Source organism: Meles meles, chromosome 9 (genome assembly GCF_922984935.1).
Source record: "Meles meles chromosome 9, mMelMel3.1 paternal haplotype, whole genome shotgun sequence".
NCBI classification, from domain to species: Eukaryota; Metazoa; Chordata; class Mammalia; order Carnivora; family Mustelidae; genus Meles; species Meles meles.
This window is the reverse complement of record NC_060074.1, coordinates 4,196,013-4,214,780: the sequence shown is the minus strand read 5'-3', so window position 1 is coordinate 4,214,780 and position 18,768 is coordinate 4,196,013. Positions and strand designations below refer to the sequence as shown.

Here is an 18,768-nt window from a genome sequence, read left to right as displayed (position 1 = left end):
TTTTTATCTCTAAAATTCATTTGTGAGAACACAGCCTTGGTTGAAGCCAGCCTAAAGACAAACCTCCAGGCCGCCATCAAACATGTTACTCTTTCAGTGAGACATCTATAATCAAGTGAGAAAGAAAATCCCCAAAAGAAATTCCATGTCCATTAAGTAAACACACTACTTTTTTGAGTCTTTCCCCCTACTTCGTATGCTAGCTAACTGAGGACTAAAGGAAACCCAACTCTTTCACCAAACCCAGAATTCTACTCGAACGAGGCATCAGTTTTCTGGAATGAAGCCATTTTCAGTGCGGCTACAATACATGGAGAACAGCCAATTATTCTAGAAAAGGACCCTACCGTATGAAGAGAGTTAATTCCAATCCGATGAGCAATTTCAAAATTTCAATCTCCCACTACAGGTAACTATCAGTGGAAGGCAGCGTCGTGACATACTAAACCCGAGCTTTCAAGTAGTCCTGGGTGCAAACCTCATCTCTGCCACTCAGTGGCTGTGTGACCATGCGCAAGTTCCTTAAGGACTCCTGCCTCAGTGCCCATGTCTTTAACAAAGGCACCGCAAGAGCACTCGTTCAAAGACACACTCGTTGCTGGGGGAACCGGAGACTAAATATGACACACGTAGTTAAGTTAACAAACACTTGCAAATGAGCATCATTATTACAGATTAAAAAAGGTCGGAGGCTCTTACCGCGTATCTCCTGTACCAGGCGGCTATCACGATTTGGCTTTTTTTCATTAGCAGGAAGTGTGTGCGGCATTTCCACCCCCGATAAATTTTCTGAATGAGAGTGGCCAAGTCCTCAAGACGCTGCTTCCTCAGGTCTTCTAGTTTGAATAACTAATAAGAAATGACAGAGGAATATATCAAAAGTCTAGCAAAACTTCATGACATGCATCAAAGACATCCCTAGGAGGAAAAAAGTCATGATGCCGAGTTAGCCACATTGAGAAAAAAAAGAACTGTTTTAATTACAGATGAAAGGAACAATAACCCTGAGGAGACAGATTCTGACGAATTCATACAAGATCCACTATTTACAACAGGATGACGCAGAATCTATGACCAATCAGAGAAGGGCTGCACTGGAAGGCGCGTTTACTTTCACGCTCTCACGGGGATACAACTACTGAGGGTACGGAGATGCTGACAATGTTTCTCTCTTGAATAGTTCCAACATTTTCCAGAGTCTCCAGATTTCCAAATTGCCAAAGACACTGCTGCGTTAATTACACTTCATGCCAGTCTATATTCATTTATGAGGAACATTCCCTTGGAGTTCCTATGTAGAACTTTAAGTGCCCTTAAAAATGCTTTCAATAGGAATGCTTACGTGCACTTCGAATAGGGTTGTCTTTCCCAAAATTATTGCATAATTCAGCTATAATAAATACAGACTGAATTTACCCCCAATTCCTATGAATTAGGGAGATTAAATCACCATTCCTTTAATAGTGTTGTACGATCTATCAGTTCAAAGATTCTGATGTTTCATAAGAAACACACGTTCTTCTACTGGCCTACTCTCTCATCCTCCTGGACGTCTGCAGAAAGAACAAGAATGTGCTCTCCTGGCTGCGTCTTGGGTGATAATGAAGTTAACTATCCTGTAAGGACTTGCCTATATGATTAAAAGTTCAGAGGGTCAAGCTTTTGGTTACATACTGTTCTTGGGTTCCGGATGAATATCTTTGATCTACCAAAGGAATATTCTTCCACAGGAATCTCTAATTCATTAAACAGAACCTCCACGCCAGCCCTACAAAAATAAATAAAAACAGTGAGTTTTCTGAGTTACAAAAAGAGGTTATCTTTAATCATGGTACTGGGTTCTCAGCAGCATAAAAAATAGCTTGATTTCCAAGTATAACTGCTCTTTCAGTAAGCAGGTTTTTGTCAAAGATTCTTCAGACTGAACTCCACAAATTAAACCCAATCCAGTAATGCTAAAAGAATAAATTTGGGTTCCAAATGATGTAGTCTAAGAAAATATGGTATTAAAGCCAGTACCTTGATTTCATTAGCAGAGGCAATCTTTGCATCAAATATACCCATGACAAAGCACCAACCAGAACCAAGAGGGGTACAAGAAATTCACATCCATTTTGAACCCACTCAGTTAATTCTTGAAAATATTTTTAATATTGTGCTCGTGCCTCACAGCACGGGCAGAGCCCAAGAAATAATGCTAAAGGTCAGATCAACGGGGTGTAATGAAGCAGAGGCCATACGTGATGGGAGCAAGGCCTGAACTGGGCTCTGACTTCTGCAGCCTGGACCCCGCTTTCAACACCAATCTTCAACCAAACTTCAACCCACCAATTTATGGACTAGGTGCCAGGCAGGGAGTGAAGACATGTTCTGTGTATTAGATGGTAAATATGGACCACAATACCCTGGCAATTAGCAGCGGGAACAGCACCCAGATCCGACATTATCTGGGTATTGAACTGTGCATCAGAGACCGTATCAGATATCTGGAGTTCATCTCCTTGGAATACAGGCTCAGTGTCTAACACTATCAATACTCCTCTTCCAGGCCGGGTCCAGTGAGAATGTGGAGGCAATAGCAAGACAGTGAGAGCAAATCCCTAGTTCCCGCAAAGGCCTGTAAGACGGACATGCTGGCCTTCCTGTGCTCGTTAGGAGAGCCTCTACCACCTGCAGAGAAGGGCCAGCTTCTCCCACTGGCAAGAGCGGAAGAGCGAGCACCGGACAGCCAAAGCCTGCCTTGTCTTCTGCAGCAGCCCTCCAGTGGCATATGAGTTCTCTCTGCTCGTGGAGAGCTCACAGGGGCTGCTCCATGCACAGGTCCTGCAGCAGTCCAGCTCTATCTGGGACTAGATGGCTGAGTACGATTCAGGGAAGATGGGCTGAAACCGGCTGGATCGGACTCTGCCCGATTCTCCAGTCCAGCTTCATCAGCAACAACACCGGCTCTGAGTCCTGTCTGCTCCTGCATCTGTTTCTTAGTTGGAGCAAGACCCACACCCACACTTGCTGTCAGTCTCTGGGGTTAATTCCCCAGAGGAGAAAACCAGAAGCGGAGAGCAGTGATCTGAGATGCCTCTAATCCTTCTACGATTCTACACAAATATACTTAGCGATTACAAATCCCCTCCTGTGAACTTGTCACAGCGTATCTCTAAAATTTTTAAAAGTCCGAGTTACAAATGTGGATCTGATAAGCCCTGTCTCGAACTTATAATCGAGGCCTCTATAATCAACCAAGCATTAGCACAGAATGGTACCCTGACGGAAGAGGAGCCAACACAGAGGATGCATGCGACTTGCTGGAGAATTCTGTTCTACTAACAGCGTGTGAGGAAAACAGCATGGAGTTGCATGCTTTAAAACTTCATTATTAAATGTGATCAATGAATTTCTTACCTGGCTGGTCCTTTCCAGTGAGGCCACGTTTGTTTACAAAGCATTTTGTATCTTTCTAGGCACGGTTCATAGGCCTGCCTGAAGGCGTAGCCTGCCCTTCTCACTCGGACGTTCTCCAAAAGACCCAGGTACCTGATCTGATGACACACCAGAGCCTCGCTGAAGATGCGTGCTGCTTTTTTATCATTTGGTTTGATGCACCTGAAAATCAGAGATTTTAGGTTTTGAACTCTGTCTCTTGTGGCTAGATCTCTGGTTTACAAAGTAGAGTATATAATTATTTTGTGATAATTATTTATTCTTCTTGGGAAACCTAGTCACATCTTTTATTTTAAACCATTTTACAGAAACCTGAAAATGAATATGACACAAGTTTCAGTTAAGAATACACTAATACATCCAATAAAAACATGGATGAATGTCACTGACATTTTGTTGTTTGAAGTCAGTCTGACAGAAAGTACGTATTTTAAAATTCCATTTATATGAAGTTCAAGAAAAACAAATCTATGGTTAGAAATCGGTGTTGTTACCTCTGGGGAGAGGTACACATGGGTGCGCATGGACAGAGAAGGGGCACAAAGGAACCTTCGGAGATGATGGAAATGTTTTAGATCTTGGTGTGGACGGAGTTGCACAGGTGTATATACGTATAAAACTTCAACACGCTGTACAAAATTAAGATTCATATACTTTACTGTACTGTATGAAATAACTCAATGAAACTACTAAAGACACTGCTGTCTCCCTATTGCCCTGTATCTCCCTCCTTTCTACCAGGGCGGTTTGCTGCCCAAGGAACGACCACATTTCCCAGCCTCCTTTGCAAATAGGTGTGGCCACGTGATCAAAGTCTGGCCACTAGGATCACAACAGAATTAATATATGGTACTTCTCAGTGTGTCCCTTAAAAAGAAGGGACTTGTACTCCCTTGCTCTTCTCCTACTAACTGCTGGCTGGTAATGTAGAGCCATAGTAGAAAGCCATCCTTGACAATATGGATGAGGGGAAAACCTGGGAACCACAGAGCCACAAAACAGGAGAAGATGCTGGATTGGCCCTGAAGCCCTTATACTCAGAAGTTACATAAGAAACAGGTAAGTCTCGTGGAAGCCATTGTTATATCTGGATCTTATGGGTGCAATCTCTGTATCTTAATTAATACACTGTTAAACATTTATGGTTAAATCTGCCTACCTACAAGTATTAACTATATCCTACACACACATATAATATGTGAACAATTAAGTCTTACCTAGTTTGACTGGTGTTTTTATGCTTCTCCTTTTACATTTGCAAAAATAATGCCTACCCTTTGGCTTAAAAATAGACAACTGGATCAGTGGGTCAGCCTAGTGAGTTGAGACCTGGACACGTACATGTGTGTTCAACTGATTTTCAATAAAGGCATCGAGATAACTGAATAAAAAAGAGATCTTTTTTCTTTCCAATATATGCTGCCAGAGCAACAGGATATCTACATGGAAAAATAAGGACCTTAATATGAAATCTGAAACTACAGAGACTGTAGAAAAAAATATAATATATTCACAAGGGGATGAAGGAACATTCTGAGGTGACAGAATGTTCCATAGTTGACCGGGGTGGTGGTTGTCAAGTGAATAAAATGGTGAAAAAATAACTGAGCTGTTCACCTAGGATCTGCACATATCGCATCATATAAATTGTTATTAAATGAAAACTTTAAAAGTCCACTTAATGGAGAATAACAAAAGCAACAGACCATAGAAAGTTTCCTGGTTTTTTTTTTTTTTCTTTTTTGAAAGTAGGATCTTTTACCTACTGTATGTTCCAACCTGACTGCAATCAAACCAGGGGGTTTTGACTGTTTACATGTGTTACTAATATAAACATTAAGTGAACAAACCACAAAAAAATCTTCTTCCCACAAGGCTCCTCACAACTGCATTTCCAAAGACAGTTGTGGAAGGGATGTGTGGGTGTGTGTGCGCTATAGGAAACCTGACCTGTTAGACACACATCGCCCGTTATGGAGTTCACCAAATACACACACTGAAAACTCCAGTCCTCATTGGTCTTTACTGAATCTTGAGATCTAAGGTGCCTGGAAATAGGGAAAAAAGACCAGATGTTTCTGAAGGAATTCTTTCTGTTGCTTTGAAAAATTTAAGATTGTTTTGGGAGTCATTCCTTTCTCCAAATCTGTAAGTCTCACGGAAAGAAAGATCTATTATCTAACGCCAAAGTTGTAACTGAAGCCCCACTTGCTTTAATGCTGTGCTCTAAGCTGATGTAACAAGATGAGTCCCATTGAAGAGTTTTTTGCAAAACCTTTACCAGAAAAATGCTTACGTTTCTGAACATGTCATGAAACAAAGATAGAAAAAGTAAAAAACCCTATGTGCCAACAATGCAAATTCACACCCCCACCCCGTTTTAAAAGTCCTTGCTTGAAGGGGTGAGAGGGGGCACTGGCGTGTTTTTAAGCAAACCCAAGAGACCACATCATCCAACGGGAAGAACTTGGGTTATCCTCCGTGGGGGCTATACTCAGATTTAGGCCCACAGGGAAACGGTCTTCCTTGAACGGACCTTCCCAAAGAACCTGTCAAAGAATGTCATGTGCCCAAAATACCTAATGTAGTTGGGGTTCTTGGTCTGGAGGTTTTTCATCAGTGTGGCCACAGACGCCTTGAACTGAGAGCCTGCTGTCGGGGGCCTTTTCAGGTTGATCTTGGCGGGGTTCCCTTCAGGGAACAAAGACTTGATGAGGGTGTGGCCGGCCTTCCACATGGCTTGGGACAGGTCTCGATAGAGAAGATCATTGTTCTTGTCAACAAATCCTTCCACCTGGTACAGCACCTGTGAGCAGCACAGGAAGCAGCCGCCTCGTCACCCAACCCCCGGAAACATTCCCCGACTGTCTACGACGCAGCCTCTTCTTTCTCCATCAAGCCACCCCCAACCCCGCACAGCAGTCACACTCCTAATACGGAATTAGCCTCCAAGTTTAAATTCCATCTGTCTAAATCACAGAAGAGTTCAAAATAAATTCTATTATGCTTCAGGACTTGCAAGAATAAACTCCAAAAACACTATCATAACATTTTCAAAGGATTTTAGGCTTTTTTGGTGTTGGAGCACATTTTTGAGGTTTTACTTTTCTTTCTTTTCTTTTTTTTTTTTTTTAGTTCACAGGTACCAATTGTAGTCTGCTGAAAAGAAGACAGAAGAAAACAGAGATGGCACTGATATTTTCAGACATCATAAGCGGGCAGATAAACTGACCAGAAAAGTATCTTTTAATAACATAAGCTAAGGAAAAAAATATAGAAGTACCAAGTTTCAACTTTTTGAAATTAACAGAAATTCAGATATTATATACTTAATTTTTACTAAGTAGATAATTAAGAATGTCTTTCTCTTTGGCATTTGCAACCTTATGTAAAAGAAAGGAGGTATTAACCTCAACGGATACTCTTTGAGGACTCTAAAAATTAAGCTATTGTCAAAACTGGTTTTATCTTTATAGATCTTAGGTGGCATAAAATTAATTTCCTCAAATATTAAGCAAATGAATGTTTTTTTTTAAAGTAGGTATTTTCCCCACTGTTGTTCCAAAATCTCAATCTAAGAATTCAGTTTTTGCTAAGTGATCTGTGCTTATAAAACCTGTCAGTCTTTAGTGACTCCTGATTTTTACTAGCAAATCTCCTTTTATTTGTGTCAACAGATCTATTTTTATAGGATAACAGAGAGCCTGGAAACAATAAAATTGATTTTTAAGATACATTTGCACTCTTTCATTAAGTGCACTGGGTTTCCCTTTCAGCTCTCAGGTAGGATTTGGCTCAGCGTGATCCAGATTCTATTTCTATTGGACAATTACTGATTCTGTGATTTCGGCAACTCATCCTCACAAGTTGGCCCTGGTCCAACGCCACCCCTGAGGCACGGCCTCCTCAAGGGCAGGACTGCAGGCCCACTGGGTGCCCGCGGCTCCCCCGCACCTTGCCAGCGTAGTGCTGAATTCTGAAACAGCTGTGGGGCAGGGATGTGTCGTTGAGAAACCTGGAGCTCTTGCTCATCCTGCTCTCAAAGTGCTGGTGGGTGGCGCAGACTTGGTTGAGCTTCTCCAAGAAGGTCTCGTCGGTGACCGTGCCAGGTCTCAGGCACTCCTCATCCAGCATGGCCAGGATCCCATTCGTGTTCTGAGAGAAAGGAAGTACAAAGGGTTTCCTTCCTTCCTCACTATATTGTTCAAATAATTATTCCTAATTACATTATCAAACACAATTAACTTAGTCACCAGAAAATTCTGCTCAGTTACAACAAAAAGCAGAGAATCAAAACCAGTCACAAAAAGCCACAGAAGCCGATCCCCTTCCGCAGTCCCAGGTGTGTGTGCCTGCTGGGGGGAGGAGGGGTCGCTGTCAGTCTCCCTCCCCCACTCTGCCCCCCCAACAGAACAGGACTTGGAAGTCACCTCAGCTACCTCAGCAGGCCTATGACTGAAATTCACATTGTTCAAATAAGGCACATCAGATCTCATATTCCAAACACACTCAAACCCAAATCTAAATGTCAGAAACCAAATGTGACAATGCGATGTCTACGACATGTGGTCATAAATCACAAAGCACAGTCTTCTAAGGCCATTACTGGATTCATAGCTTGAGAAGGAAATGGGTTTCAGATGCTTTCAGATTGTTCCTGTGTTCAAAATACAGTTTATTTTCTAGTATTAAAAAAAAAAAAAAGATGTGATTTGGAATCAAGGCAATCGAGCTGTTTCAAGAGGACCTGTTTAGAATAAAATTCTTCCACATAAAATTTCGAAATGAGAACACAAGTGAGAATTTGTTGTGTTTTCAGACCCTCTAATCATATTTATACAAGAGCAGTCAGCCCAGCTAAAATGAATCAAAAATCCGGAATCTTCTACTTTGCTAAATTAAGCCTGCTGTTCCCCCCAATGGCCCCTATGGGGCCCATACGTCTCCATTCCAAAGAGAACAATCTACTCTACCAACCACCAACCCCACCCACTTCCACCAGGCCAAAGCTCCCGGTTCCTCTCCCCTTCTCCTCACAAGGCCGTGACATCCTCTGAACAGCATTTACTCATTCCACACAAAGCCCCAGGGGAAGTGCGGACTCTCAGGAATCAAGTGTGTTCACGACAGCCCCAGAGTAAACATCATTGTTAGGTAACGCTGGAAGGAAACACTTCCTTTATGTACACAGGCTCCTATGTGAACCTGAGTTTCTTCAACCAAGTATGTAAGGGGATTTGGGGCTGAGATCATCCAGTTAAATGAAGTGTATTACCATGGTTCTCTCTGTTTTTCCTTCTTGAAGGGAAACAATTAAGTTTCAATGTTATATTTATGAAGGAAAAAGAAGTCGGGACTTCTGAAAGTTAAAGCTCTCACAGCAAATTACTTTGGTCACAAACTACAAGGAAAAAATTTTCAGTAAATTCACTGATTTTTTTTCTGCATATTAGATTAGAGTTTTGAATTGCTTTAGGTGGAATGTTAGCATTCACCTTCCAACATTGTTCAAATATTTCAAAACAAAGTTTATTTATTAATAGAAAAACAGTCATACTTCAGAATCTTCGATGTAATGTTCTATTAAACTCAAGGTGCAGTTTCAGGAATATGTTGAGAGCTGAGGGAAGAGACACCGTCTGCTTACATCATGCCCGAAAGGTCTTGTTACAGACGAACAGAAAGTGACTTGCCGGACACGTAGAGCCTGTGATTCTATTTCAGCACTAACACACACCACCACTGACAGCTAAAAAGACTGTAGGACAATAAAGTCTACCCATTGTTTAAAATAAGTTTCAGTAACTTTGATATCGAGGCCAAGAGTGTGAGTAATCTTAAACATTAAAAAAAGGTTTCCAGGGGCGCCTGGGTGGCTCAGTGGATTGGGCCGCTGCCTTCGGCTCGGGTCATGGTCTCAGGGTCCTGGGATCGGGCCCCGCATCGGGCTCTCTGCCCCGCGGGGAGCCTGCTTCCCCCTCTCTCTCTCTGCCTGCCTCTCTGCCTACTTGTGATCTCTGTCAAATAAATAAATAAAATCTTTAAAAAAAAAAAAAAAAAAAAAAAAAAAAAAAAAAAAAAAAAAGGTTTCCAGGTTTGCACATACAAATCAATCTTCCTGCAACCATTCAATTTATAATAAACTACAGACTACTATGTAAACACAAAATATTCCTCTTGGAATCTAAGATTTATCTAGCAATTTTTCATACTTTAAGCCTTTTCACAGATATACAGATGTAGCTGGTCACCTGAAAATTCCCATGGCCCTTGGCCACCTGCAAAGTCACACATACACTCACACACACACTCACTCACACACACACACACAGTTTGTCTGAACCAAGGCTGGGTCTATACTGGAGCCACTCCTGGGGTCCCACTTAGCTCAGCTCCCATGACTGTCCCTTTACCTCCTTATCTAAACTCTAAGAACATGTTTCTGTTATCGTCATTGAAGAACGTGTAACTGGAAAAGCATGTCCCTTTATCCTCCTTTACCTTAACTTGAAGAGCACGTTTGTTGTTCTTTATTTACTTATTTTAAAGCTGTTTTCTAGCTTCACTAAGATACGAATGACATAGAACACTGTGGAATTTTAAGGTATACAAGGCAATAACCTGATACACTTGTACACTGAAGATGATTCCGCCGTACACAGCCCTAGTCAACACCCCTGCCATGTCACAGGGTCACCACCTCTTTCTGCGACGAGAACACGTAAGACCTGTTCTCCTGTTTTCAAATATATAATACGGCACTGTTAACTGAAATCACCAAGCTATACATTAGATCTCCAGAACTACTTCATCTTGTAACTACCCTTTGGTTGACCTCTCCCCTTTCCCCCACCCAGTCCCTAGCAACCACCATTCTATTGTTTCTTTGGCTGCTTTAGCTTCCACATACAAGTGATACCATGAGGCATTTGTCTTGCTCTGCCTAACTTATTTCACTTAGCGTAATGCCCTCAGGTCCATCTGTTCTGTCACAAATGGCAGGATTTCCTTCTTTCTCAGGGCTGAATAATATCCCATTGTATATATATACCACATCTTCTTTACCCATTCATCCAAGACGGACAGGTTGTTTCCATATCTTGCATATCGTGACTAATGCTGCAATTAACATGGGAGCAAAGATATCTTTTCAAGATCCTGATTCCGCTTCCTTTGCACACATATACCCAGAAGTGGAACTGCTGGATAATACAACAGTTCTGTTTTTAACTTTTTGAGGAATCTCATGCCGCTTTCTATTATGGCTGCACTAATTTACACTCCCACCGTCATGCACAAAGCTTCCTTTTCCTCCACATCCTCACCGATAATTCTCTTTTTGGTAATAACCAGTGAACAGTGTATTAGGAGGATACTGGAATTTTAGAAACGAAATGGGTATCTGCTTTGGAAAAAACGTTTCTTCTGAGCCTCCTCTGACCAATGCTCATACTCCCAGGAGCCACAGGCTGCACCTAGGCCCCCGGCACGCAGCGAGAACAGTGTGGCCGAGGGCATGGCATCTAAATGCCCGGCATGGGCTCTGTGATATGGCTACAGCTGAGCACCAGAAACCCCAGCCAAGTATCAAAATGTCCAGCTGTCCATGTGTGTGCTGGAGAACTGTGTCTGGTCTCTGATGGTTACAATACAGTCTCCAGAACTCCGCAGTTCGGTAACAAAAAGTGTCAAAATAGCGAAAATGCTACAGCCTAACATTGCAGGCGGTGAGACCTTTTTAAGTGGGAAATTATCATTAAGCAATTTTTTAGGAAATTGTACCCAGTACTCACATTTTCTATGAGATCGCAAATGATAGCATTATTGAAGTAGTCAATGTGTGTCCATTCTATGCCCTGAGAGACAAAAGAGAACAAATCAGATTCCATACGATGAGACCACACGCCGCCACCTATGAAACAGCCACTGCGCCATTCCACACGCTTCACGCCCTCTCTGAGTATTTCCTTTATAAAAGTCAGTGCTGCGACATGTCATCTTCCGGTTCCCAAAACTTCCTTGACTTCAGCGGTCTACCACTGACATGATGTGACTGAAGTGCGTGCCCTTGACCTGTTCTGAGACCGCCTCCCATTCCACTCTCTGACTGTGGCAATTTCCCACGCACTTCGTTGGCCCCGTGCCAAACATTTACTCAACAGGCCCTTGGGTCAATATTACTTTGTGTATATTTACAATGTTTATAAGGAAATAAGTCAGAACTTGATCCCAGGAATCCAAGGCCCACATTTTTTCTGTTCTTAATTTGTAATCACAAGGAAAAAAATAAATTTTAGAGTGAAGCCCATGTTGCAGGGCAGCTGACTCTTTCAAATGTAAAACTATTCCAGTGCTAAGACAAAATATTTCCAACATAAAGAAAGACAGGAAAATCGACCCACTGCTTCTGATGCTAGTTACAAAGCCAAATGTGAGAGGCTGTCATCATTCTGCGTCTGCTTACACACTGCCCGTGAGTGTGAACATTTATTTTTCTTCCAAGGGGAATTTAATTCATACAGCAAGCTAGGGATCTTCCTATATATTCTTAGACGTGTTTTAGACAATCTATACAATCTGTACAACTGTTTTAAGTTACAGATCAAAGTTTGGGCGATCTCTTTATGATGAGAAGACAGGAAGAGAATGAATCTGGCTTTTAGGATGTTTATGTTAAAAAAGGTGCCAGCCAAGTATGAAATGTTTCTAAAGCACGGTGATCATTCTGAAGGGAAGATGAAATATTTATGATTTAGCTTTCGAGTACATAGGTTATTTTATTAAGACACTGAGGATAACAATCACATTAGAAAATTCTGTACTGAAGCAAAAAAAAAGAAAACAGGATTTGGTGTCTTCAATGATTTACAATAAAACTATAGAAAATGAAGAAAAATAGGTTAATACCATATTAAAATACTAAAGCAAATGAAGCAAAAATACAATATAGAAACAATACAATAATTCTTTCCTTAGTTTGAAATAATTTTGTACTTAAAGAAATATTATTTAAAAAATGAAAGGGTAAAAACCACCTATGGTTTTACAATTAAGGATGAAACTTTATAAACATTACTTGTGATTATTTTCAAATTACATTAACACTAATTAATGTACAAAACACTAGTACAACACCTGGCAATGTCATAAGGACTCAACAAATATTACCTGTTTTAATTATAAAATTTTAAAAATTAATACTTTTTAAGATTGAACAAAATCTTAAAATACTTTAAAATTTATACAGAGTGACACTGACTTTTTGGGTGCACAGTTCTCCTAAGTTTGGGCGAAAGCATCGTTTCCCGTAACCACCACAGCCAGCCTCCAAAACCCCCTCATGCTGCCCCTGTGCAGTCGTGCTTTCTTCCCAGGTTCCGGCCCCGGGCCACGACCGATTCCTGTCTCTGCCGCTTGCCTCTTCTCGAACAACGTATCATGGAATCCTGCAGCGTGCAGACTCACGGACCCAGCTTCCTTCAGTTAGCGTGCTGCATCTGGGAGTCCTTCCGGTCACTGTGCTTACCAACTGCTTGCTCTTTTTTTTCTCTTGGACAGTGGACTAATTTATTTTTTTCTTTCATTTGTAATATGTTTTATTCTGGAGTAACCACGATTAATACTCTTCAGATAAGCCCTTGATCCAGTATTTGTTGGTTTAAAAAAAATACTTCTTTTGAGTCTAGCCGAAACAGTGTCACGTTCTCAGGGGTACAGCGCAGTGATCCAACTTCTCCAAACCGTACGCTGTGCCCACAGGGCAGCTCCTGTCTGTCACCACGCAACACGCTTACCGTCCCACTGACTGGATTCCATGCCGCGCCCTTCACTCCTGTGAGTGGCTTGTTCCATAACCGGAAGCCTGAGGCTCTTGTTCTCCCGCACCCGTCTGCCTGTTCTCTAGCCCACTTCTCTCTGGCAACCATCCGTCTGTTCCCTGTGTTTATGGGCCAGATTTTGCCTTTTGTGTATTCATCTTGTTTTGTGTTTTAGATTCCGCAAGACTGAAATCACATGATATTTGTCTTTCTCAGTCTGCCTTATTTCACTTAGCGTAAAACCCTCTAGGTCCAACCATGTTGTTGCAAATGGTGATTATTCCTTTTTAATCGCTGAGTAGTGGGCCCTGGTATGGATATACCACTGCTGTTGGCTCATTCTTCTGACTCTTTTTTTTTTTTAAACATACTATTATTTTACATCATTGCATTAGAATCTACTAAGACTCAAGCCAGTCAATGGATACTTACTGAGAACCTGCTATGTACCAGGCACTGTTCTAGGCACAAGCAGCAGAGCAGCAAAGATAATCCCAGATAGTTTAGATGTCGTAACAAACGAATTTATAAAAGATACAACGCGATTAAACTTAGATAAACCTGACTTTAGAATCCTGTTGACATCGACTTCTGAATCCACAATTGGTATGATGAGTGAAAAAGGAACTCAAAACAATGTCCGGCAACATTACCTCCCGCACGTACTCCTCCTGCTCCTCCTTCAGGGTCAGTTCGATGAAGATCTGCTGCAGCTTCTCATTACAATAATTGATAATGAACTGCTCGAAGCTGTTGTCCTACAGGGAGAAAAACGAAGGCAGCCTTACAATCCGTGCCATTAGCTCTCCCACGGCAGTGACACCCAAGCGTCTCAGTCCACAAGAAACACACACACACACACATGGTCTCGCAGGTTTAACCGAGGCCCGGCACACAGAGGCGTGCACGCTGCAGGCACTCGAGAAATGGTTCATGAGTCCGGGGGGGTGAATGAAGTGTACACAAGTTATGCAGTGTTTGGAAAGATGAAGATTTTTAGCAGACAGAGGAGTAGCCCACACATGGTAAAAAAATAAAAAAATAGTTTCCCCTAAAGGATCCGAAACAGTGAGATTTATAATCTCTGTCACCCAAGTTCCCAATCCACCATTCTCGGGTGAAACTCTGCAGCTCGAGAGAATCTCCCTGACCTGACCTCTTGCTCCCCCAGCCAGGGTCTGCTCCCTCATTCTGACTCTGAGACACCAGCACTTTCTAAAAATCACACTATGTGTATATGCGTGCGGGCCTCGGTATACGGGTACATCGATTAGTTTCCGTCCTGTCTGTCTCCCTAGACGGGCAAGGGCTGACCACGTGCCTCTTCCGCTCACCAGTGGAAGCCCGTGCCCCATACAGCACCGTGCACCTAGCAAGTTCTCCACGTGACTTGTGGGTGAATAAACAGCAAAGTGCCTAAAAACAGAGATTCAAGGGAATCAGCACATCAAAATCATTTCCCCAGTGAGAAACTCTTCTCAGAGGCTCCCGTATTTATCGCTTGTCTGGTCCTCAGCAGCTTCTCCTTCCTGTTGGAGTTACTCCGACCAGCTCTGATGGAAGAGCTGCACCCGAGTCCTGTCTGGGCCACCCGCAGGGCTTCACGTGTCACCGCACACACGGAGGGCACAGAAATGCATGTCTGTTGAAGGGATACACTCCACCAGGAGCCACACCATCCGGGAAGAGGTAGATCTGGTGGTAAGACATGTTATTTTCACCTCTGTCGTCTGTCTTTGCAGAGCGGAGATGGTGGCCGTGGGAGCGGGGACATACAACCCCACCGCTGATAAACCTGACTTCCTCCTACTGAGGCGGCCAGTCAGTCCTGGCCCTAGCGAGCCACGAGCATCCCAGTGGGAAACTGAAGCTTGCGGTTTCTCCTGAATACACAGAGCAACTGGCCTTCCAATCTCTCCGTAAATGATGGTAGCAAAAAGGTCACAGAGCTTTTCGAAAGCTGAACTTTCAAAATCAACTTTGCTCCTATGTAGGACAAATTTTAAAATGAGACTTACGATGCAGTGTCTGACTACATTCTTTCCTAGAATTCAGCTAAGGGTTTCCTATCACCAGTGATGAACTCATTAATCAGGGAGAACTTTTCACTCTAAACCATGAATGACACATACACACCGTCACTGGCTAATCTTCTAATGTTAAGTCTGGTCAAAGAGTTTTGTTTTCTGTTTTTTTGTTTTTAATCATGAAGGTTTTTACTAAGAACACATTTATTTTCAATACTTTCAACAAACAGTCTGAGACACAAAGGGCATTCCCCAGTACTCATGTTCACATAAAGTTTTAAAACCCATGTGCTCCAATCGTTAGAGCTTAACAATTTTGAATAGAAGATGATGTCCATCTAGCCTAGACGCCTTATTACAATTCTGTTCAGAAGGCCATTTCTCAAAAGGAAGTCTGGTGTTCTCTGTATCGCAAAATATATCCTTATAATATTACTACTCCAAAACAAACTTATAAATAAAATTAAAGTTTTGATGGTTTATTCAACAGTTAAAATCCCTTCTGTTATAATAAGTCTATGTTCATGGAGCTATTTAAACAAAATTATGCTAAATCTTCAAATGGTGACTAATGGCGAGAAGCAAGAGGAGAGCAGTGTCCTTGGACACGTGACATGGCTACAAGCAGCTGGAGATGCGCTTTGCAACATGACTGTGAAATGCACACAAGCGGGTTAGAAATCAGAGGCAAAGCTTCACAACAACAACACAGCTTCAGGGGTAAGTCAGGCCCAAACGAGATTTCCCCTCCGTATGTAAAAGTTCCTGTATGAACTCTATTTCGTATCTGCACACAGTTAATCAATGGCCATTTACTGCAAAACCCACACAGCTGGAGAAGCCGTTAACACAGGCGCATGCAGGGATGTCACTGCAAACACTTCATACTTACTGCATTCTGGCGCAAAAAGGGACAGATTACACAAAATGCAGTCAGTTCTTAATTCGCAATAAACCTCTAAAAGTAAATGCTTATTGATGGTTATTCACTGGTGCAAATGACAGATTTTACCATCAGGCTATGTTTCTGATTGGCATAAAACGTGAAATCAAGACACATGTCCAATCGGCTAAAAAAAAAACCACACAGGCTCCCGATACCTACACGCGGTGTCTGAACTGTGGTTCCGCTAGGTGGGAGCTATGCAGGATGAAAACAGTTTGATTCAAACCATACCTCATAGGAACTTGCGTGACGTCCCAAGGCTTCCGTATCTAATGCTTCTAATTCTAAATTCTTAGGAAACGTAAACGACACATCCCCCCCACCCCCCCGCAAGGGTCAGACAGAAGTAACTGGTAGGTTACAAAAAGAGCGGAGAGATCCAGCAAAATCCAACCTCCTCTTTCTCACCACGGCAACCCACCCGGTGCTGTCCCTGCAAGGTCTGCCTTCAAACATAAACCATGTGGTAAGGAGAGAACGTTCCAGAGACGGCCTAAGAAAAAAACTTGTCTCTTCTACCTTGTCTAAAGAACAAGAAGACGTAGACTAGCACAATGATCAAGGCAGAACCCGGCTGACTTCCCCTCAGAAACATCTCCGCCTCAACTGCAAACACACCTTGCGGCCCGCGCAGCCTGTTAGCAACCCCCAGAGCAAGCACCACTGCCGCCCGTGAAGACAGCCCCGCTTCTCGGGGTCGATGCTTACACGGCTGACATCGCCCTGTTTTGGGAAACGGGACTTCACAAATCCTTAAAAATAACATACAAACATTCGCGATCTGCAAACAATGAAGGAACGGCCCGGAAACAGTTTGTGTAGCTGTAACCCGCACAGGTCCGGAAGACTCCTTCAGGTACACAGGCACGAAGTATCACCAGCTTTTCCACCGGCGTCCCTCCCCCCTTAGAAAATAGCTAAACTGGGTCTAGGAACCATCCTGTGAATCTAAAGGCCCCAAAGCAACGTGCTCTTTGGATACTTTTGTGTCCCGAACTGTGGGTGGCAGTGATCGCTGAGCCAGGCGCTGTCCCCACGGCAGTCTCGCGAACCGATGTTCTCTCTCGGGAGGATGCGAGCAGGAGCTTGACTGACTCATCTCCCCATTCTGTCGCCAGTGTTCTAGCCATGCCCCGTGCGTGGGACGTGTCTCCACTGTCTTGACTCCTATTTATCCCTAAAGGCTGAGGCTATGATAAAACTAAAACTGTGGGGAACATCTTTGAACAAGCACGTCCAGAATTTCCCTCATACAATCTCCCTGTGTGAAGTCCAGAACCGCCGCACCCTCACGGGACTGCTCTAGGGAAAACAGGTGCGCAGCTGGGCGTCTAGGTTCCATGCTGCTCTATGTTACATTCACCGACTGCAGCCTGGGCTGGGAAGAACTTGCCAGATTTAGAGGTAAAATCATAGACCGAAACTTTAAAATCTAGGGTTTCTTTCAAGAATTCCGAGTTTCAGTCCACCTTCTCTACATCAAACAAACAGAAAATCATACTCCCAGTGAAGGTCACAACTAGTTATATTCTCTTGAACTTTCCGTTTGGAAGGATTTTGAAAGATGGGTCAGAAATACTGGCCAGTTGCTAATAGATCAGTATTTTCTCAGCAACAGAGGAGGCTAGTGATACCTTATGCTAAGACAGGTGGATATTTAAGTCTTGCACTCTTTAAATACATGACCGTTTTCTTCCCAGTACATATTCATATATGATAAATTTTAAGAAAAACAGCATTATTGTGCTCTTAATATAAAATAAGCTTTGATTTAAAAAGTTAAAAAGCAAGAGTAGTGATATACACATACGTATTATGAACCATATTATTCCCTATCATTTCCATTCTAAAACGTACTTTAAAAATTCTCTCTCCTCGTTAAGTTCTCTGGCACACGAAGAACAAAATTAAAGGAGAAAAGCTGGAACAGAAGGTATTGCCTAGAATCAGAATCAATTTTCTTTTAAAAACAATCTAGAAAACAAATCTCATAATCATGAGACAGACTTATCAGGCTACACTGACTCTCACTCGTCTCTCAGGTGCTTTATCCGGACAATCATCGCACCCAACCTCTCCTATTCTCACCGTAAATGGGTCACTTTCAGTGGGGTTCGTGCGGCCAAGATGAATACAGGCTGCCTGACTCAGAGTAACCAGTGCTTTGCCTGCTCAAAGCCAGCTCGAATGTATGAAAAGTGAAAGATCCAGCCTGCTGTTCTGCTTTGGTCCACAGCACACTAATAATTTCTTAGATTTTCCCGGAAAACTACCTGCCATGTTTAGTACTTCCCAGATAAGCACTTCGAAAAAAGCTGAATCCATTTCGATGGCTCAACGTCGTTTAGAATTTCACTGAATTTTTTCATTTGTTGTTTCACGATGAGGCTTAAATGTTTCTCAGAGATCAGTTATAAGAACATTCAAACTTAATGGATTGGAGTGTGGAATGTGGAAATGGAGTGTCTGGATTATAGTACTCTCTTCCCTTGCAAAAATGGACTTCCGTTCAACAAGGATTTATAGCTAGATTTTTCTT

General features: G+C 42.5%; 1 protein-coding gene across 6 annotated transcripts in view; it reads right to left on the bottom strand.

Moving 5' to 3' along the window:
* Positions 1 to 18,768, bottom strand: part of MYO1B (myosin IB) — a 179,708-nt gene that overhangs the window by 25,145 nt on the left and 135,795 nt on the right. For 3 of the 6 annotated variants that reach the window (XM_046018231.1, XM_046018233.1, XM_046018235.1), the window contains exons 14-21: positions 16,176 to 16,181; positions 13,910 to 14,014; positions 11,232 to 11,294; positions 7,393 to 7,593; positions 6,018 to 6,244; positions 3,400 to 3,600; positions 1,675 to 1,768; positions 700 to 849 (exon numbers count right to left, since the gene is read on the bottom strand). In XM_046018231.1, the coding sequence (XP_045874187.1) occupies positions 700 to 849; positions 1,675 to 1,768; positions 3,400 to 3,600; positions 6,018 to 6,244; positions 7,393 to 7,593; positions 11,232 to 11,294; positions 13,910 to 14,014; positions 16,176 to 16,181 (1,047 nt within the window). The remainder of the gene's footprint in view (positions 1 to 699; positions 850 to 1,674; positions 1,769 to 3,399; positions 3,601 to 6,017; positions 6,245 to 7,392; positions 7,594 to 11,231; positions 11,295 to 13,909; positions 14,015 to 16,175; positions 16,182 to 18,768) is intronic. The other 3 variants (XM_046018232.1, XM_046018234.1, XM_046018236.1) reach the window with 1 other exon arrangement.